Source organism: Macrobrachium rosenbergii, chromosome 53 (genome assembly GCF_040412425.1).
Source record: "Macrobrachium rosenbergii isolate ZJJX-2024 chromosome 53, ASM4041242v1, whole genome shotgun sequence".
Classification (NCBI taxonomy): domain Eukaryota; kingdom Metazoa; phylum Arthropoda; class Malacostraca; order Decapoda; family Palaemonidae; genus Macrobrachium; species Macrobrachium rosenbergii.
Genome location: NC_089793.1, coordinates 2,214,088 through 2,237,823, shown reverse-complemented (window position 1 = coordinate 2,237,823; position 23,736 = coordinate 2,214,088). Strand labels below are relative to the sequence as shown.

Genomic DNA, 23,736 nt, shown 5'->3' with positions numbered 1-23,736 from the left:
ATGCAGTGCACTGTAGGCATTACTTAAGGTTCTTTGCAGCGTCCCTTTGGCCCCTAGCTGCAACCCCTTTCGTTCCCTTTACTGCACCTCCGTTCATATTCTCTTTCTTCCATCATACTTTCCACCCTCTCCTAACAATTGATTCACAGTGCAACTGCAAGGTTTTCCTCCTGTTACGCCTTTCAAACCTTTTACTGTCAACTTCCGTTTCAGCGCTGAATGACCTTATAGGTCCCAGTGCTTGGCCTTTGGCCTAAATTCTATCTTCAGTCAGTTGATTGATTTGCCTATCTCGCCATTACTTTGGACTTCAGGGAATTTGCTGCTAAGCAAGTAGAATTCCCCATCTTACTTATTCAACTTTCACCCGTGGCGCTGAATACCCTTCAGTGCCCGGAGTTTTGAAGAAATTATTATATACACATGATGCACTTATCAGCTGATTGACAGCAACAACAAAAAAAACTTATGAATGGCGAACAGAGAATAACAACAATGAGAATTTGTGAATGAAAGCTAATCGGATCGAACGATTCATCTTTACGATATCCGTTAAGATGTTAAATTTACCAGCTGACTGACTGAGAGTCAACGAAGAAAATTTAAGAGTGAAAAATAAATAGTAACAACATTGCAAATATTATGAATGGCAGATAATCAGACAGAACAGTTCATCTCGTCCTTCCCACACTTCCAATACAAAAGATATTCTTTCATTTTTGCTCGGAGACAGGGTCTAATTACGTTCCTGTCTCTTCTATCTGAAGGAAACAATTAAAAAAGTCTGCGGGATTCACTCGCCACTTTTTGCAATTGTGACTGGGCCCGCCAGCAAACTCTGAGATTCATTCATTTTAATTTGACATCGTGATATCGTCTCTTTAAGGACTAACGATATTTAAAAAAATATTTTTGGCAAGAGAATATTTTGATATTTTGTTGGTTTTTTAAAGTGTTATTATTATTATTATTATTATTATTATTATTATTATTATTATTATTATTATTATTATTATTATTATTATTATTCGTTTACGAAGAGGAAAACCCCTGAATTATATAAAGTATAACTGCGTACTCATAATTTTCCAATATTTTATTATTATAAAATTACAGATTATTGGCACCATTCTTGTTATGTTTGTTCATCTCTATGCATTATGCCTAATCGATACGAATTTGATTATAGTGAAAATAAGCCAGTTTACAAATAAATGCATCAGATTAACTCGGCATAAATTTGATAAATACAGTAATGCGTTTATTGTTTTATTGTCAACGTAATTATAATTCAAATAACCGTATTATTTTAAATATTGTCCATCAGTAGGGCTTTCAAATTTGCATATATGCAACGTTTATCTCGACCTGCATGCAATCTTGGATTGGGTCATCATAGTGAGTATATTCAAGACATTATATACCTTAATGGAAGTCTCTCTCTCTCTCTCTCTCTCTCTCTCTCTCTCTCTCTCTCTCTCTCTCTCTCTCTCTCGATACATTTCATAACGTAATAGAAACCCGCCCCTCTCTCTCTCTCTCTCTCTCTCTCTCTCTCTCTCTCTCTCTCTCTCTCTCTCTCTCTTGTACTAAAAGGAAACCACTCTTTTTCTGTATAGAGGCCTCTCTCTCTCTCTCTCTCTCTCTCTCTCTCTCTCTCTCTCTCTCTCTCTCTCTCTCTCTCTCTCTCTACATTTCATAACGTAATGGAAACCCCACTCTCTCACTCTCTCTGCCGTTTATACCTTAATGGAAATCTCTCTCTCTCTCTCTCTCTCTCTGTCTCTCTCTCTCTCTGTCTCTCTCTGAAGCTCTCATGGTCTCCGGATGACTACAGTAATATCAGGTGTACCACAAGTACAGTGTTAGCTGCATTGCTGTTTGTGATTATGATTGCAGACATAGACAGTAATGTTAAGGACTCCAGTAGAAGTTTCGCAGATGACACAAGAATAAGTAGAGAAATTGCTTGTGATGAGATAGAACTCGCTACAAAGAGACCTAAACAAAATATATAAATGGGCAGAGATAAATAGGATGGTATTTAACTCCTGATAAATTTGAATCAATGAACTATGGTGATAAAGTAGGAATGCTATATGCATATAAAGGACCTAATAATGAGACAATCATACAAACAAGGAAGCAAAAAGACCTTTGGTGTGATGTTGAATAGGATATGTTATGCAATGATCAAATAGCAATTCTATTGGCAAAATGCAAAGCAAAATGGGAATGTTGTTCCGGCACCAAAACTAGAAAAGCTGAACACATGATTATGCTTTATATAAAACGTACGTACGTAGTCACTTGAATATTGCAATATAATATGGTACCCACACTACCAAAAGGATATTGCACAAATAAGAGAGTGTACAAAGGTCATTTACAGCTAGAATAGAAGAAGTTAAGGACCTTGACTGCACAGGGAAAGACTACAATTCTTAAATTTATATAGTCTTGAGAAGAGAACGCTACATGGTAATTCAAGCATGGAAACAGATAGAAGGAATTACTGAAAACATCATGGAATTAAAATTATCAAAAAGAGCAAGCAGAAATAGATTAATAGTGCCAAAAACTATACCAGAAAATTAAGAGGAAAGCACACAGGACATTAATCACCACGCACCAGCATCGATAATGCAGCGTCTATTCAATGCGCTATACAGCTCATCTGAGAACATAACAGGAGTGAGCGTAGATGTTTTAGAATAAGCTCGACAAATATCTAAGATGCATCCCAGACCATCCAAGACTGGAAGATGCAAAATATACCGAAGATGGGTGCAACTCTCTGGTAGACATCAAAGGTGCCTCACTGAGGGACCTGGGGCAACCTGAACGAATTGTAAGGTCTGTAAGGTAGGTCTCTCTCTCTCTCTCTCTCTCTTCCTTTCTGTACATTTCCTAAATGCAATAAGGAACCTCTCTCTCTCTCTCTCTCTCTCTCTCTCTCTCTCTCTCTCTCTCTCTCTCTCTCTCTCGTGACAAAAGGTTTACAACCAGCGATCGGGCGTTCTCCTTTACAGGATATGATTTTTTTTTTTTTAGTTTCTTGGGCTGTCTGGGAATGACAATGGGAACATGTATTCCAAGCTTTCATCATGCCCTGGAATGGGAATGGGATACGACGTACCACTGGTTCTTGAGAATCCAGTAAAGAGGTATGCTCAACGCTTTCCCGCCGCCATACACTGGTTTTAGCTTTTGTGAATGTGATAAGTAATTAATTATTATTGATATTGTTAGTGCATATGTTTTGTACGAATAGGAGGGTGCGTTTGTATGGTCGGTATACGTATACACACACACACACATATATATATGTATGTGTGTATGTGTGATTGTTTTGTGTGCATTATATATTTCGGACTTTCCAAATAGTATATATATTTGCTTAGTATTTGTTTCCGTTCATTGTTTACGTTTAATGTCTCAGACGTTCAGAATAGCTTATATGTTTGCCTAATAATTAAAAGCGTTCAGCGGCATTGATAAATCATGTCTATCGGAGTGTTGTATACAAATGATAATTATGCAAAAATTTTCTAAACGTCAGTATATGCTATATATTTGACAATGTGGTTCCATATCCTCCCCATTATTATTCTCTTTCCTGTGTCCCATCTATGTCTTGCCCCCAGTGATTCATATTTTGAAATCAATCTCTATTATTCCACCGTCTTGCTCGATTTTTCCAGATTCTCAAATAAGTCTTCCATTATTTGTATTTGATTATCTTTACCCTACTCTGAAAACCATTCCATTTCCTTTAACTCCCTTGATCCTTCCCAATGTCTCGCCTCCTTTGCCTCACCTGTCCCACATTTTTCTATTTGATTATCTTTACCCTACTCTGAAATCAATCCCATTTCCATTTACTTCCCTTTAACCATCCCACTCTCTCCTTCACCGCTTTTAATGCACCGCACTCTCTTATCTCCTTTTCCTTACCTGTTTCCCATTTTTCTGCATGATTATCTTCACTCTTTTCGTTCCTCCTCCTCCCTCCTCCTCCTCCTCCTCCTCCTTACCTGTAGCTGGGCCTGGTTGGAGATTTTGATCTTCTTGTCCATGTGGACGATCTTGTAATGGGCGGCGATGAGGGAATCCCACTCGTGGTCCTTCAGGGTGATGGGAGGAGGGGAATCCAGGTCATCGTGGCAACAGGACTGGATGAACTGCTCCACGTGGGCCAGGGCTTGGCGCACCCTCTTCGTTGGCACCTGCAGGATTTTGGGGGGTTTAGTGCATGACACAAGAAAGAAAACATTGGAGGTCCCTATCTATGACCTTGTAGGACTCCACTTTATTACGGTTTAACTCGCAGTTACTTTCAAGTGGATCCTTTGGAAAAAAACAATGGGGGTCCTAGTCTATGACCTTCAAGGACTCCACTTTATCACGGTTAAACTCAGTGGTTTTAAGTGGGTTCCTTGGCAAAAAACTGGGGTCCTTGTCTGTGACCTTGAAGGATTCCACTTCGCGGTTTTAACTTATAGTTGTTTTAGGTGGATCCTTTGGCAAAAAACAATGGGGGTTCTAGTCTATGACCTTGAATGACTCTACTTTATCACGGTTAAACTCACAGTTGTTTTAAGTGAATCCTTTGGCAACAAACTGGGAGTCCATGTCTGTGGCCTTGAAGGATTCCACTTCATCACAGTTTTTTGGGTCCTTGTCTATTACCTTGAAGGATTCCACTTTATCATGATTTAACTTATGGTTGTTTTAAGTGGATCCTTCGGCAAAAAACAATGGGGGTTCTAGCCTGTGACCTTGAAGGATTCCACTTTATCATGGTTCAACTCACAGTTGTTTTAAGTGGATCCTTTGGCTTCCCTGGTTATCCATAACCCACTCACCTCTCCGTGAGGATCGGAGACCGCCTGAGGGCCGTGTGTGCCGTAGCGCTCTGTCACCCACTTGAGCACGTTCAGGCAGGCTGTCGTTCGGTAATCGTGGATGAAGGCCGTTCGCTCGTCTTCGTGACCGATGCAGTAGCCCCTCGGGACGAAGGTGTCCACGCCAGCTGCCTCGCTGAACCAGTGCAGCTGCTGTAGGGTCTCACATAGGCCGTACTGCAAGAAGATGATGATGTTGATGATAACCATAATGATGATAATAATAATAAAATAGTAATAATACAGCATATTATTGTGTACTGTCAATAAAGGTATCGATAATTATGATAATGGTTAAAAATGACAAGAACAACGGTTGAAATGTAAATTACAAATGATGTTGCCAGTAATAATAATAATAATAATAATAATAATAATAATAATAATAATAATAATAATTTGTTTTCTTAAACCGACTGTTGCTACCTGTCCGGAGCTGAGATCATTAACTTGGCTCTCTCTCTCTCTCTCTCTCTCTCTCTCTCTCTCTCTCTCTCTCTCTTTAAAGCAAAGAAAACCTTCTTCATAGCTTTAACCTCCTTTCATTCCCATACCTAGACTAGAAGACTCCCCACCGTCTCTCTCTCTCTCTCTCTCTCTCTCTCTCTCTCTCTCTCTCTCTCTCTCTCTCTCTCCGCCCCCAACGCAACCAAGCATCCCGGGCAAGTTTCCCCCAAAATCCGTTCAATATTCAGGCAGTTACTATCACATCGTATTCAGGCTTTTGGTGCTAAAAGGCTTTTATAAGGGGGTCTTTCGGCTTCTGAAGTGGTTGGGGGGGGGCGGTCGCCAGGTATATGATCCCCTCCATTCAAGCCCCATACGATCTCTATTATATGGTTATTTCGTTGTGATTTGTTTAGTATGGGGTTGGATGTGACGTCACGTGTTTAGCAACCGTTGTAGGGGAACTTGCGTAAGAGATTTCAGTTAACGTATTGTTCTGTGAAGTTGTGATGATTCAGCTATTAATTTATTATTAGTTGTTTAGGGATATTTTATTATATGAATAATCAGTAAAATCTGTAACAAACTTTTTATTTTGAAAGAAAATTTTTCACGATGTGTATCTCATTTATATTTCTGAGCAGATAATACCTTTAGACTACCGTGCAATTATGGGCTTTTATCTGGCTACAATGCTTTGAAATTTGATCTTAAACTATGCTCGAATTTTCTTTTGAACAAATTTAGACGTAGTAATCATTTAGTAACAGGTCCTGTATGCTTGGCCATATATATAAATAAATAAATATATATATATATATATATATATATATATATATATATATATATATATATATATATATATATACACATATATGTATATATGTGTGTGTATGCATACACATATAGTGTATTTGTGTATTTGCTTATACGGCCAGCATAGCAGGACTTGTTTCTAAATGATTGCTACGTCTAAGTTTGTTTAAAGAAGAATATAGATATATATTTTTATATATAATTAATTGGTTTAAAAATCTGGCGTGCCAACATCAAAGTTCATAGACCCCAAAAACAAATATTTATTAAAGAGCAAACATTTACATTTCATTTCAGTGTGGCAAAGCCATAACAAACTCCTATGTGGACCAGCATTCATTAAATGAATATTTATGACAAACTACAATATTTTTTAGTAATTTATATGTGATACCGTGTCTTTTTGTAATGTTATCTTTAAAAATATATCATTAATAGTTGCGGTTAGGGAAGAGTATTATTATTATTATTATTATTATTATTATTATTATTATTATTATTATTCACTAGAAACACCCCTCCTTCATTCCCTTATTCTTCTCAGTATTCCTCGCTTTAATTCCCCTTTGGCGATCCATCGGCTCTCTCTCTCTCTCTCTCTCTCTCTCTCTCTCTCTCTCTCTCTTTCCTCTGCCAATCCATACCTAACTATAGAAAGGACCATAAATAACCGTCGGTCGACTTTCTTTCTCTTCTGGGAAAATATAAAGATATTCACAGACTGGCCTCACAATAATTTAGTCCGTAAGGTCATATTTCAAGTGTTTTGCTGTGAAATATCGCCCATAATGGACATTACGATCTACTCTGTCGCACGTTAAACGATCGACGAAGGTTTGTTTACTTTTGTCCCGCGTCTTCAGGTTGCGCTTCATTTGACCTGAGATTCTTTTGGGCAAATGACCTCATTCCAGCAAATTTGGTTATAGGCTAATTTCCTTGAATAGTGAGTGTTTTCAGGTTGGACCTTATTTGACCTAAGATTCTTTTATCAAGTGACCTCATTCCGATGAGGGTGGTTATTGGATAATCTCCTTGAATAATGATTTTCCCAGTAGGGGCCGTCAGTGCGCCACGCGCGGTGCACTATAGTCATTACTCAAGGTTCTTCGCGGCGTTCCTTCGGCCCCTAGCTGCAACCCCTTTCATTCTTTTTACTGTACGTCCGTTCACATCCTCTTTCCTCCATCTTACCGTCCACCCTCGCCTAACAATTGTTTCAAAGTGCAACTGCGAGGTTTTCCTCCTGTTACACCTTTAAAACCTTTGTACTCTCAATTTCCTTTTCAGCGCTGAATGTGACCTCATAGGTCCCAGCGCTTGACCTTTGGCCTAAATCTTACATTCCATTCCGTTCACTGAATACTGATTTTGGTTTAGCAATGGTAAGGTTACCAACAAGGTCAAATATCTTTCCAGTTTGGATATGAAGTGGAATCTAACGGCATATAAGTTTGTAGCGTAATAAATATACACAGTAAATTATAACATTAAGTAATGAATTCCCACTAATTCAGAAGATAAATTAGTGAATAAATCAGTGTTATAGCTTAAATGCACGAAATAAAGCTTATAGTCATAAATTTTCTCAGTAGCGCAATGAAGTAACTCAGTAACTCAGAACATAATGTAATCAGTTTTGACAGTAAATCAGACCTTGTGGGCACGTGTGTACCTTTAACGAAGAGACGAATAAATATTAATTTATGATGAATTGATAAATATACATTAGGTAAGACTGATTTATGATGAATTGATAAACATACGTTAGGTAAGATTATCATTAACTTTTGGCAATAAATCAGACCGTGTGGGTACGTGTAGTGTATACCTTTAGCGAAGAGGCAAATAAATATTAATTTATGATGAATTGATAGACATACATTAGGTAAGATTATTGTTAAGGAATAAATGCAAGATTTCGTTACAAAAGAAAGTAATGGAAAATCAGACTACGTCTGGATAAATAGTAATAAATAAACCGGTTAAGCAAACATATAAAGTCTTTTATAATGAATTGATAGACATACATTACCTAAGAGCATTAGCAAAGATATACAGGGTTTCAGTATATAGAAAAAGTAAATGAATAATGAGGCTATGTCTGAATAAATAATAACAGATAAACTGGTTAAGCCACCGTAGAAAATGTCTCATGAATTAAATATAACAAAGCAGTAACAACTGCAAAAATTTGCATAAACAACAACAACAAAAATAAGAGTAAATCCTAAAATCGTTCGTCGTTTCTTTGCGTGTCTGGCACCCATGTCACCCACATACCAACTCCCTTATGCCTCAAACGCCCCTACCCCACCCCACCCCCACGCCCAAAAAGATTCCCCTCCACCCCCCGAAATCGCTTACCCTATATTTGGGAAGGTTTCTAAAAATATCTGTTGTCTGAGAGGAGATTTGTGGGGTTGGCGTGACAAGACAGTCTCGCTTATCTCTCCGGTAAAAATTTATATATGACCTTTTTTTTTTCTTTTGCTTAAATATTAAGGGGAAACGGGAATAGATTTGTGTCCCATAGATTCGTCTGTTCAAGAGAAAATGAGGTAGGTTGGTTGCGTACATGTGTTCAGTAAAGAGTGAATGTAGCATTAGACGAAATACACTCTTAGGAGATATATATATATATATGTATGTATATATATATATATATATATATATATATATATATATATATATATATATATATATATATATATATATATATATATATATATATATATATATTTCATATATATATATTATGTTTCATCTATTATTATATATATATATATATATATATATATATATATATATATATATATATATATATATATATATATATATATATATATATATATATATATTATTAACAGAAATTATCTTTAAGCATCTTTTTTTTTTGACAGAATTCTTGGCATTTGGATTTACAGTTTAGATCGATAAGTGTTTCTCAAGAGCATCGATTTTGAAACTGACTGAGCATAAACTCGCGAATTAAGTTGCCTTCAAATAAAAAAAAATGAAGTTTACCCTATAGATTGTTCACTAACTTCTCATGATGTTAAATCAGAATCCTCTTTTCCTGCCGAGAGCGACCAGATTTTCTGAACAGTAGCTCCAATAAGGAGTAAATGTGCCACTCCGTAGAACTTTTCAGTTCCAGAGGTTCTTTATTTCTCACACCGTTGGATTGTGGAACAGTCTCCCTGAGGATGTTGTGTAATTTGAACTTCATAAGTTCAAGCGCAGATGCAGTGCATTATTACCCTAAAACAGTTCATCTTGTACTTATAAGTATTTATATTCTTTCTGTATTTCGTATTATCTTCTGTACTTTCTTTCAGAGGAACGCCATAGTCTTTGGAAGCTTGAATTTCAGGTCAATGGCTCCTTAAGGCTTGTTTCATAAGAATGGGGTTCATCTTCTGAATAATAATAATAACAATAATAATAATATATTTGCTATATAATTGTGGGTTTTTATTACACAAGTAATCATAACGATAATAATAATCCAACATCTTTATTTCTCAAAATGAAACAATTATAAGAGGCTGACGTGAAATCAGATTTGCCTCATTCAAACCATATTTGCAGAAACGTACTTAAACACGAAGGACCCAGCCTTGTCCCTTTCGGCAGTGCGTCAAAGGTGAATAGTTCCTTTCGCTGCAAATGCAAACCTTGGGTTTGTTAAGGCTTTGGAAATGGCACTACGGCATTTGTAGGACCGCTGCAGTATACATCCTAGAGGCGCGAGGTGGTGTGTTGACCGTCGCTCTTGATAATTCATGTGCAAACTTTGGCCTACCTGGATTTACAGCGGTAGTGCTTGGTATGTTCTCTGGGATAAGACCAATATGTCCAGCTGGAAGTTCTCTTTGTACCTGAGTTAATTTTAAGCAAGGCCTGTTTATCTGTGTCATATTGTAACTCCGGCGATTTTATTTTAATCGGCGAATATAAATTAGATGGGTTTTTGGAGAAGGGTAGGTAATCATCATTTGCGCTTCTGAAATGAAAGTTTTAAGTATGGATTGGTCTGTATTTAACGTTCTCTCTCTCTCTCTCTCTCTCTCTCTCTCTCTCTCTCTCTCTCTCTCTCTCTCTCTCTCTCTCTCTCTCTCTCTCTTGTAAATTAAGTAAATTTAGGCTGTTTGGTTCGAATCAGTGTTCCCACCCTGACGAAGATTTGTTTAAGATCTACTCGACATGTAGTATTGGTAGCCAAAATCGGGTAACTCGATCTTTTACCTGTACTAAACTCAAAACTTCTTTATCCCACTGCTGAAACTTCTAAAGTCCCCACCTAAACTCCTGACTAATCTGTGCATTCAACATAACCCCATCCCCTTTTTCCTAAATGATACTCTCATGAACTTCCTTACCGTGGTAACATTCAAAGCCACACTCTCTTCATTGAGATTGAACCTGCCTTCTCCTTTCACTTTCAGTTCACCGAAGTAGGGTGCCAGTATACCTCCATCTGCTCTTCCTTAAGAATACTTCATGAATATGTTTTTGAACTGCTGTGTAATATGTACAAGATTCTCACTTTCTCATTTGCACCTGGTGGTCCGGCAGTCAGTCCTAAAAACCACATTCTTATCTCTTATCTACTACTTTTACATCCAGGTCTCTTAGCACAGTCAAGCTTTGCATCTTCAGAGCAGATTTTGCTAAGATTCAGACTCAGGGGAATTTAATGCTGTTTAAATTTTCATCCCACGCCTATGCTTTAAGACATCTGCTGTCTCTACTTTCTTACTTGCTAAGAACACACACATAAGTACACACATATACAGCATATCTGATATTATATTATAACATCATCAGAAGCAGTGTAGCGTAAAGGGCCTTTGTGAAAATCTGCTACTCAGGTCTTTCATGTGCTTTCACTTTCACCTCTCCCCACTTATGTTTAATCTCCCGCCTCATAGTTCTCATTCTGGACAGTGTCCCGTAGGGGATAGTGCCGTCAGAGCACCTCATCCGGTGCACTGTAGGCATTACTTAAGATTCTTTGCCGCGCCCCTTCGGCCCCTAGCTGCAAACCCTTGCGTTCATTTTACCATACCTCCGTTCATATTCTTTCTTCCATCTTCCTTTCCACCCTATCCTAACAATTGCTTCTCAGTGCAACTGCGAGGTTTTTTCTTCCTGTTACGCCTTTCAAACCTTTTTACTCTTAGGTTTCCTGCCACCGCTGAGTGACCTCGTAGGTCCCAGTGCTTGCCCTTTGGCCTAAATTTTGTATTCCAATTCTAATTCTGAACAATGAATCATGTTCCCAGTTGTGTAGTTAATCGACCGTTAAATGCAGCTGGGTTCGAGATAGGCATAGGGCTAGCAACCTCATCCCAGAATATTAGCTGAGAAAAAGGAATGACAATCGGCACACTAACAAGATCAAACAGTCTTATCTCAGAATATTAGTTAAAAAAAAAGGACTGTCAACCGGTAACAGCAATGAAATGTAATTCACGTGAAATATCGACGGTTGTATAACCGTACCCTGTAATATAAACTCGAGGGAAATTATATTGATAAAGCCAGGATCTGGGGAAGCTCTCGAAGGCTTTATGCGTAGCTTGCATAAGGACGAATTAAGATCAAAGCAGAGGAAATGAAATTCCTCATATATTGGGGATAATCTCGAGTTTCTAGGAACGGCGCGCTTTTCATGCAAACACGACCGTTAATCATCGTCTCTCTCTCTCTCTCTCTCTCTCTCTCTCTCTCTCTCTCTCTCTCTCTCTCTCTCTCTCTCTCTCTCTGATACATTAAGTTATGTTATGTTGATAAAAGAGATAATATCTGTGCAATATACACACACACACACATATATATATATATACGTATATATTTATATGTATATATATTATACACATATATAATATATACACACACATATATATACACATGATGATTATTATCACTTTGTACGTGATTCATTTATCACACATTACCACAGGTGAAAAACAGAAACGGTGTAGGACCTACACCCCATTTCTTATTTTTCACCTGTGGTAATGTGTGATATATATACACATAATATATATATATATATGTACATATATACGTATATGTACATAGCTTTATTTATGTCTGAAATATTAGCATGAGCAAATTATGTGTTCGTATTAACGAATAAAATAAAATAAACAGATTCCATTCCCTATTTGGTTCTCCACAATGAACCACATTAATGAGGAGAAACGAGGGACAAGACTTTGCAAGCAGACCAAATGCTTGCAACCTGCCTGCCTGCACCCCACCCCACTCACTACCTGTGGTGGGAGTTATAATTACCATGGTAACTAGTTTTGGCAATTAAGGCGAATTGCAAACACGTTGATCGATCTCTTGAAGAGATATTATGGACCTCTCATGAACAAGGGGTTAGTATTTTTGCACGGGAGTTGCGTGATGCTTTTGTTTATGTTATTGTTTTTGTTTGTTTTTGTTTGATGGACTTCTTTTCATGTTTTATCATTTTAAAGAACAAATTCTTTGCCTTTTGGTTTGTATATTCTAAATGGTAAAGCTTAACTACATATATAAACGCATATATAATTTATATATATATATATATATATAGAAATAATCAACACACAATCACACGTGGAACAGAATAAATTTCTGACCCACATCAGGATCGAACCAGGTCTTTCAATTGAAAGCAGGCACTACCACTAGGCCATACAAGACTTGTAAGGCCTAGTGGCAGCGACCTGCTGCCCTTCAATTGAAAACCTGGGTCTGATACTGATGTGAGTCAGAAATTTATATATAGTACTGTATATGTATATATATATATATATATATATATATATATATATATATATATATATGTATATGTATATGTATATGTATATGTATACATACTTGTAATTGTAGTAGCCACAATGTCCTCGTAACTTCTCGAATTCTTCACACTTTTTTGGACACGCTTGTCACTACAAAGCTGTAGACTGTAATGACGAGCGTGTCCACAAAGTGTGAAGAATTCAGTGAAGAAGAGGGCATTGTAGCCTAAAATTAAACATGCATGATAAAAAGTGACCAATAGATTCCATAGAACATATACTGTATATATATATATTTATATATACATATATATATCTAAATATATTAATATGTTACATATTTTATCCTGGTATAATTATACATAATTGGATTTAAACCCCCTATTTGCATGTCAGCTTTGATGCTTTATAATTCACTGATGAGTTGTGCTATGTTAGCATGATTATAACTGAGGATAATGGACCATAATTTTGATATTCAAAATAATTTAGAAGGTAATGTGGTAGGTACTTGAAGACTTTTCTTTCGCCTAACTACTGTCCGATTCAGTGATAATTTTAGAATCTCTCTCTCTCTCTCTCTCTCTCTCTCTCTCTCTCTCTCTCTCTCTCTCTCTCTCTCTCTCTCTCTCTCTCTCTCAATTTTGATTGATATTAAAAATTATTTAGAAGGTGATCTCATTGGTACTCAAGGGCTTTTATTTTGCTAAATTTCTGCCCAGTTCAGTTATAATATTAGAATTTCTCTCTCTCTCTCTCTCTCTCTCTCTCTCTCTCTCTCTCTCTCTCTCTCTCTCTCTCTCTCTCTCTCTCTCTCTCTCTCTCCTTGTAACCATGTTTAATTTAATAAAATATTTCTGTTACATGACCCTTTCAAATTAGCTACTCTGAAAGGAGAACAATTTACTCCAGAGCACACACTCACACAGAGAGAGAGAGAGAGAGAGAGAGAGAGAGAGAGAGAGAGAGAGAGAGAGAGAGAGAGTTAACAACAGTGGCTATCGATTCCGATTTGAATGCTTTATTACTGAAGCTCTGATACAAGTCAAGTGCAAGCTTCAGTGCACAAATCTTTTTTTTTTTATCGTCAGAATGTTAGACGTGTTATTCTTCATTTTGAAGAGAATTGATAATGTAGATTAAGCTCAAGTTTTATACTTGTAGGCGATTCCTTGGCTATATTTTAAAAGGGTGGTGTGTGAAATCATTTAAAAATTAGATATTAATAACATTAAGAGTCAAGAAAAGATCATCTTTTATAAATTCATTCAGTGTTCGGAAATCTTGCTTACACAAACCTCTCATCATTATTTATTTATATTTTGTTTTATTTAATAGGAAAAATTCATTATTTTGAATGCTGTTCGAAAGAGTATGAAGTCGCATAGCACTGACACAATATTTTATTAAAATAACTTGGTTGTCACTGTAAGTCATATGACGAATATTGTGTACAAATCTCTTGTATTCTCGACTTGTACAACAGCCCTGCACTGTTTTAGTTACTACCGTGCACTCTCTGCCAACAGTAGAGAATAATTGATTTGGGAAGCATTAGTGAGGTGATTGTTAAAATATTCAGTATGGAATTTCTTTGTACGCTCATAGCTTAGTGTTAAAAATAAATCTCCCAGGGAACATAAAATGCATTGCAATGAATTTAGTTATGCCAGGTTCTTCATATACCTAAGGAATATAGGGAGGGATGAACATATAGGAAATTGTCTTTGTAATGTATGAGGAATGTTAGGTTAGCTTAGGTTAGCATAGCTTGGTAGGTCTCTCTCTCTCTCTCTCTCTCTCTCTCTCTCTCTCTCTCTCTCTCTCTCTCTCTCTCTCTCTCTCTCTCTCTCTCTCTCTCTCTCTCTCTCCTTCTGTGTTGATTTTCCTGCATCTACTGTGAATTTGCTTACTCCTATAATTACCGCATTTTCTTTTTAATTACTGTACTCTATTTTAATTTGTATTCTGGTTCTGATGTATTTATTCTTTAGTTTTTCTTCCATCATCATTTTCCTTACGGAAATGAAGCTATCTATATATCAACTACAATATGGCGGCCTCATACTCCTTTAATTACTGTATTTCATTTGTAATTACTACAGCGTATTTTGTATGCTGGTGCTGATGTATTTATTATTTACTTTTCTTCCATCATTTTCTATACTAAAATGACGCGATTTGTACATTAACTACAATATAGCGACCTCATACGCCCTTAATTACTGTAGTTCCGCTGTAATTACTACAATGTATTTTCCATTCCGGTGCTGATGTTTTTACTTAATTTCCTTCCATCATTTTCCTTATGAAAATGATGTAACTTTTGTACTGACTACCACATGGAATGGAATGGGATATAGAGTTTAGGCCAAAGTCCAAGCACTGGGACCTATGAGGTCATTCAGCGCTGGAAAGGAAATTGAGAGTAGGTAGGTCTGAAAGGTGTAACAGGAGGAAAACCTCAAAGCAGTTGCACTATGAAATAATTGTTAGAAGGCGGTGGATAGCAAGGTGGAATAAAGGTAAAATGAATGGAGGTACAGTAAAAGGAACGAAAGGGGTTGCAGCTAGGGGCCTACGGAAGGACGCTGCAAAGAGCTTCGAGTAATACCTACAGTGCAACGCATGAGGTACACTGGCGGCACTAATTCCCTGCAGGGACCTTCTGTACTATAAGGCGACCTCGCCATTCGTACAGCGCACGAACTTCTGTACACGCAAACGTTTTGACTTCAAGGCCGTTTATAATCTGGGACAGCACCAGGTGAGCATTGTACCGACCTACCTACCTACCTGGGCAATTAAGCATTCGAGGCGTACGTCATACCGGACGCGTTAATTATCAGAAAGCGCAGGTGTAATGACTGTCTTTACCTGGGTAATTTGGGGTACGTATCGGCCATTGTAACGTCACGCCTTGTACGCGAATGGACTGGTGAATAACGTGTGCGAGAACAATTATTAATTTTTCTTTTTGAATTTCCCGTCTTTATTGATTTTTCAGGTGGACGCCTTATTCTTCTTTGGAAGGTTGGATTTCTTGTCAGTGGTCCCATGTTAATAATAATAATAATAATAATAATAATAATAATAATAATAATAATAATAATAATAACAATAATTTTCATGCTGCTGAATTTCAAGTAAGAGCCCCGCGTAGGCCTGTTCCTTATGAATAGGGTTCATCTCATAATAATAATAATAATAATAATAATAATATATAATAATGTTTTTCCATACTGTAGGTTTAAGAATAATACGGTTCATCTCCTGAATAATAATAATAATAATAATAATAATAATAATAATAATAATAATAATAATAATAATGTTTTCATACTGTTGATAATAATAATACGGTTCATAATAATAATAATAATAATAATAATAATAATAATAATAATAATAATATGTAATAACTAATAGCAACAAATAATAATAATGCTTTCGTACTGTAAAAGTTCTACCTAAAAGCATCGTGCTTTTATTGGTGTCAGTACTGTATAGTGTATATGGTGGTCAGTCGACAGCAGTAAGTTATTACTGACTCTTGAGTGATATTGTTAATATAAATCGACGATTATATAGGAAATATATTATAAAAGGAAATATATCACTATGCAAAACAAACAAAGACTTTCGAACACCCGAATACTGACGAAGACTTAAGCTTATTGCCATGGAATGCCCAACTTTGGGGCCGCGCCGACCTTGCCAGGCCTTCGCGTGAAGATTTCACACAAGGTCCCTCCGATATTAAGTAATTAACGCTATGCCACGACAACTTCGTCTATGGGAGTGGCCACTTCGATATTAAACCCCCCCTACCCTCCCCACCCACCCCAACAACATCTCACGGCAGGGGGTCTTCCGTAAGGGTCAACGTCCCGTGAAAAAGTAGCGGAAGGAATACCCATAGCGACATTTCTCAGGCAAGACTTTCTCGACAATGCTTCTATCATGCCATTCCTCGCATTGATTGGAGGCTTGTGGCTCTGGAACGGTGGCTGCTGCTTCCTGCTGCTACTGCTGTTGCTACTGCTACTTCTGCTGCTACTGTACTAATGCTGCTGCTTTTAGATTCTAGTAGAGGGGAGATAATTGTAGGGAGATGTCCTGAGTATAATATATATATATATATATATATATATATATATATATATATATATATATATATATATATATATATATATATATATATATATATATGTATATATATTCATATATAATGTGTCTAAATATGCATACATATAAACATTTTTTCCACTTTTGGAGGGATGAGGTTGCTTGCTTAGCCGGACTTTACGACCTTTGACCCTACAGACCTACCTTATCCCTAGCAGACCTTATTACCTGTTTACCTGCTGGATGAACTGGTGAGCTAACCACGGACATAGCAAACATGAGCCGAATGTTGCATCACTTAACATACATACGCCTACACCGTCCTCTTATGACCTGGCAGTGAGTCCTGTACCTGGCGGTAACTGGCGGGTAAGGGTATGAGTCCAGCAACCTCACCCTCCAAAAAAAAAGTTGAAAACCTAAAGGTTAGCATTACTTACGGTTCTTTGCAGCGTCCCTTCGGCCCCTAGCTGCAACCACTTTCAGTCCTTTTACTGTACCTCCGTTCATATTCTCTGTCTTCCATCTTACTTTCTACCCTCTCCTAACAGTTGATTCACAGTGCAACTGAGAGGTTTTCCTCCTATTACACCATTCAAACCTTCTGACTGTCAATTTCCCTTTCAGCGCTGAATGACCTAATAGGTGCCAGCGCTTGGCTTTTGGCCTAAATTCTATATTGTATTCAATTCTAGAGCCATTCAATTAAAGCCTAATTCTTTATATAAAATTTCAATGATAATATTCTTGTTTTGTTTATTCTTCCACATGAATGGCTGATTTTAAGCAGATTACGCTGATTAATGCAATGTTTGGCTGGTTGCTGTCGTTCGAATTCCTGTCGTGGAATAATATTCAATCGTTGCTTTTGTATTGCTCATTTATGGTGCTTGTTTTGTTTACCATTAATAATTTATTTATTCAGTTATTTATTTATATTTATTTATTTATTTATTTATTTATTCATTTATTTATTCATTATCTTGTTTATTTAATTAATTCGTTTTTCCTGTCATGTTTGTATTTTATTCCAAGGAAGCTTTTGGTAAGTGTTCATACTTTTTCTGCTTATTAAAAAAATGCTTTTTGTGACGAGAAGAACCATTATTATTAATAGATAATAATAATAATAATAATAATAATAATAATAATAATAATAACAACAACAACCACTATCATTAATAATTAATAAACCCCGTTGGGTTGTGGTACCGTCAGTGCACCTCATGCGGCGCACTGTACGTATTACTTGAGGTTACATAGCGGCGTCCCTTCGGTCCGTAGCTGCAACCCCTTTCGTTCATTTTACTGTAACTCGGTTCATATTCTCTTTCCTCCATCATACATTCCTCAACCTTCTCCTAACAGTTGTTTCACAGTGTAACTGCAAAAGGTTATCCTCCTTTTACACCTTTTAAGACCTTACTCTCAACTTCCTGAGGCGTCCGGCGCTAAAACCCGCACTCGCGACAAATTTGAGAAATGCAATTTATCGTACATCTGGAATCCCCCTTCGTTTCCTCTTTCGAATGGTATAAGTGAGTGTATATTTTGATGATGAGAATAAGGTTCAATTTTGCGTTATGTGAGCATTGGTTTTCACCCTCAAGTACCGAGCCTCATCGTACATACCCAGTGCTTGGCCTTTGGCCTAAATGCTATATTCCTACTTATATTTCACTAATTAATAGAAGCAGCTGTATATGAAGCAAACAGAAAAAGGTTTCAGAAGCCCAAATAAACACCAGTGACTTCAAACCTTGAAATAAGATCTTGATATAAGATCACCTAAAGAATTTTGTGAATAGAAGACCATTTAACCTTTCTCTTTCTCTTTCTTCTTCTTCTTCTTCTTCTTCTTCTTCTTCTTCTTCTTCTTCTTCTTGAGAAATAAACTTAGACGGCGGAAGAAAACTCGCAGGAGGGGAGGTAGGGAAGCTTTCGCGTGAGTCTCGCATTTCGTAATCCTGTGCTAACAATGTTATCGACTGAGGGAGAGAGAGAGAGAGAGAGAGAGAGAGAGAGAGAGAGAGAGAGAGATTTTGCTTTCGAAGTGGAGGTTTCTTGATATGATTTGTCTCTACAGTTTGTAGTTTTTAGTTGGTATTTTTCTGATAGCTGTTTTAGGCTCTCTCTCTCTCTCTCTCTCTCTCTCTATATATATATCTCTCTCTCTCTCTCTCTCTCTCTCTCTATATATATATATATATATATATATATATATATATATATATATATATATATATATATATATATATATTCTTAATATACACACATCTTTATATATACATATGTATTATATATATATATATATATATATATATATATATATATATATATATATATATATATATATATATATATATACATACACTGTACATATGAGTATATATATGTATATACACACATACGAAAATATATATATATATATATATATATATATATATATATATATATATATATATATATTTATTTATTTATATGTGTTTGTGTGTTACACCCTTCCATCTCTCTCCCCATCATTACATTTCCATCCCGTCTCTTCCCCTTCTTCACGTCGTTCTTTGATCTGAGCGAAGATTTATTACCACGACAGGCAGGCAACAAGGGGTGGAAGCGAATTCCCCTATGGAAGCTGGGACGTTACGTACCCTCATTTCCATCCCACGTAAATAAGGCAACCGAAGGCAACTGCATCTTTATTGTTACGCCTTTGAAGTCGTTAATACTCGCTTTGATTTATCTCATACCTCGTGACGTATGGGGTATCCTGCTAGGGGAGGTGTGGGGGTGTTGTGCAGTCTTTTATGAATGGGATGATTTTACTATCGTGGATTCGTGGTGTGTGTGTGTTTTTTTATTTGTTTGTTTTTATTTGTTGCATTTGTTCTTGGCTTCATCTTACTTGTCATTTTATTATTTTTTGTTATTGTTAATGTTTATGTTGGTGAAGGTTATAACGCTCTGGGACCCTTAGGTGTTATTATTATTATTATTATTATTATTATTATTATTATTATTATTATTATTATTATTATTATTACCGCCTAAACTCAACGGCATTCAGACGGCCATTATTTCTAATGAATTTCGTTAGAAAGTGCGTCTTCTTCCAAGATATTATTATTATTATTATTATTATTATTATTATTATTATTATTATTATTATCATTAAAAAATAATTATAGTGGCATGAGTCTAAAATGGACAAAAAACCACACATATAAATGTACAAATAAATAGTTTTATTATTATTATTATTATTATTATTATTATTATTATTATTATGTGTTATTATTATTATTATTATGTGTATTATGTGTTATTATTATATACCTTTTCCACCCCATACTCAAAAGCTTCGTTCCTTTCCCTTTATCCGAGGGTTATTGACCTTTCACTAACGACACCTCATCTATCAAGATGTTCCGGCGTTCCGTGATGAAAACCCCAGAGGTTCTGAGAGAGAGAGAGAGAGAGAGAGAGAGAGAGAGAGAGAGAGAGAGAGAGAGAGAGAGAGAGGGGTTCCTGGTTGAAGCCTCGCCTCTAATGATTCCTCTGAGTTGTTGGTTTAATGATCACATAGTTTTTGGTCTGTCGTTTGATTTATGTAGAGGGAAGTTAGTGTTCTCGTAACTGAATAGGTGATTATATATGTTAATTTGATTTATGTAGAGGAAAGTTAGCGTTCTTGTAATTGAATGGGTGATTGTTAATAAATTATGTATGTTAATGGAATAATTAGTTTATCTCTTCACTGAGGGATTGAGAATGTCTGGTAGCTCTCTTGATTCTGTTTAATTTGTTGAAAGATTAATTATTAAAGATTAAAACCCATTAAAACTATTATTATTATTATTATTATTATTATTATTATTATTATTATTATTATTATTATTCCTCTTAACACGACAATCTGTATTTCATTTTCTACTTTCTTCACTACTTTTTTAATGATTTCCTTAGGAATACCGCATCGATATATTATCAAAATATCATTAATTCACCATTATTGCTTACAAATCCACAAACTCAGTCGTATCCTTATTCCTTATTCCCAAAATACTGTAACCTAGTCCTTTAGGATTTTGTTCTAATTCCTGATGTCTCCCTATTCCCAAAAAATAAAGTTCAGATCATACTACCTTAGGCCACCCATATCTGAGTCCATGGTCCTCCCCTTATTCCCAAAAAATAAAGTTCAGTTCATGCTATCTTAGGCCACTTATATCTGAGTCCATGTATAAAAATTCAGGTATATCATTCAGTTAGATAGATTCGGATGTCTATGCTGAATGGCCCTCCCCTTAATCCCAAAAATAAAGTTCAAATCATGCTATCTTAGGCCAGCTATATCTGAGTCCATGCATAACAATTCAGGTATACCATTCGGCTTGATGAAATTCGGGTGGCTGTATGCTGAATGGCCCTCCCTTTATTCCCAAAAAATAAAGTTCAAATCATACTGTCTTAGGCACCCATATCTGAGTCCATGCATAACAATTCAGGTATACCATTCGGCTTGATGAAATTCGGGTGGCTGTATGCTGAATGGCCCTCCCTTTATTCCCAAAAAATAAAGTTCAAATCATACTGTCTTAGGCCACCCATATCTGAGTCCATGGCCCTCCCCTTATTCCCAAAAAATAAAGTTCAAATCGTACTATCTTAGGCCACCCATATCTGAGTCCATGCATAACAATTCAGGTGTACCATTCGGTTTGATAAAATTAGGATGGCTATGCTGAATGGCCCTCGTCCCCTAGCGGCAATAAAACGTCGCGTGCTGGCTAACGACAGGTTCCTTTTGTCTGAAGACGTATGAGAATCTGTTGGTAAGCGCTGGGGCCAGTCATTTCATTTCATAGGCTGGGGTTCTTACGTTGTTAGAGTAGTGGGTTTAGGGTTATTGCAAAGTCTGTGGATTTCGTAGGGGCTGGCTGGGGTTGTTACATTGCTAATTGTAAACTCTGTGGGTTTCAAAGGCTGACATTGTTACAAGGTTGCTTCAGGAGTTACGGTTATAAGGTTTATTGGGTGAGATTTTAAGGTCCATTCGACAGTTCTTAAAGTTTTATGGTTATAACATATACAGGGTGAGATTTTATCATCCTTATTTCAGAGCTTGAAAGTAAATATATATATATATATATATATATATATATATATATATATATATATATATATATATATATATATATATACACAGTATATATAATACATACAGACACACACACATATATATATATACATATATATATACTGTATATATAAATATATGACTCATGTCAGGATCAACCCAGACGAGACCACTGCCAACAAAGCACACAAGCCATAAAAAAAAATTGGAAGCTGAGTACCACGATACCAAAAGCTTTACCTGGGCAATATTTATAAGCTAGGCTTTTAACATCCCTACTTTATGTAGAGCCACAGTCGGCATAACTGTCAGAGCTCACAGTGAATTTTTATTAGGCTAAAAGGCTCTAAAGAGTTATAGAGTCTGATAGAGTTTGAAATTGCACAACCTATTCCGTTTAGCAAATTTAGACGGACAAATGAAATATATTTAATTGTTGGAATGGATATTGTTTGTGTGACTTGCGCTAATCAATGTGTATCTGTCATTCTTGTTATTTTTGAAATAATGAATAAGCAAACCTCGGCAGGCTTTTGGGGATTTCTATGTTCCTTATCCCCTGGCCTGTCGATACTATATATATATATATATATATATATATATATATATATATATATATATATATATATATATATATATATATACTCTATATATATATATATATATATATATAAACAGCGTTGGGTCTCTAGTAAAGATTTCCGATCGTATTGGAATAAAAGAATTGCTACAAATAGTTACGCTGTCCTAAAGGTATACCTCTCTCTCTCTCTCTCTCTCTCTCTCTCTCTCACGGTGCACATAACCGTGCTAATGAAGATGGAAGGGAGTAACTTCTTATCAAGGTCATAACTTTCAGACCAAACTTCCGTTTGTACGATTCTACGCGTTGTGCTTTAAAAGATATATACTTATTAATAAAAAAACTTATTGACATTTTTGTTACTGATGTCCTTTAACTACTGTTAAAGACTTTTATGTCCTTTAACTACTGTTAAAGACTGTTTTATATACTTGAGAATGGTATATATATGACAAATCATATTATTGTGAAGAGTTCAATAAATATCTTGTACTCGGTTTTTCTCGTGGAGGGTAAGATAGGTTCTGAATTGTATAACAGGCATACATACACAAAATACACATTATATATATATATATATATATATATATATATATATATATATATATATATATATATATATATATATATATTGAAAGAGAGAGAGAGAGAGAGAGAGAGAGAGGAACCACCTCTTCCATGCTTTACAGTATTCCACGTGCCTACCCTTTGTTGTTTCCCCTAATGTGAAATGCAACGCATAATTATCATTAAGCTAACGACTGGAAACCACGATACCACACAGAAGAAAAGCACACGAGAGCACTTGCAAACGAGACTGTATATATATAATTTGTCCTTCAATAAGATTATTCGTGATCTGTGTGGTGGTTGTAGGCTGTTTAAGTGAGATCTCTTCTCTGTGTGCCG

General features: G+C 36.0%; 1 protein-coding gene across 1 annotated transcript in view; it reads right to left on the bottom strand.

Moving 5' to 3' along the window:
- LOC136834199 (tubulin glycylase 3E-like) overlaps positions 1 to 23,736 on the bottom strand; it is a 148,231-nt gene that overhangs the window by 15,544 nt on the left and 108,951 nt on the right. The window contains 2 exon segments of the mRNA XM_067096478.1: positions 4,038 to 4,229; positions 4,869 to 5,084. Coding sequence (XP_066952579.1) covers positions 4,038 to 4,229; positions 4,869 to 5,084 — 408 coding nt within the window.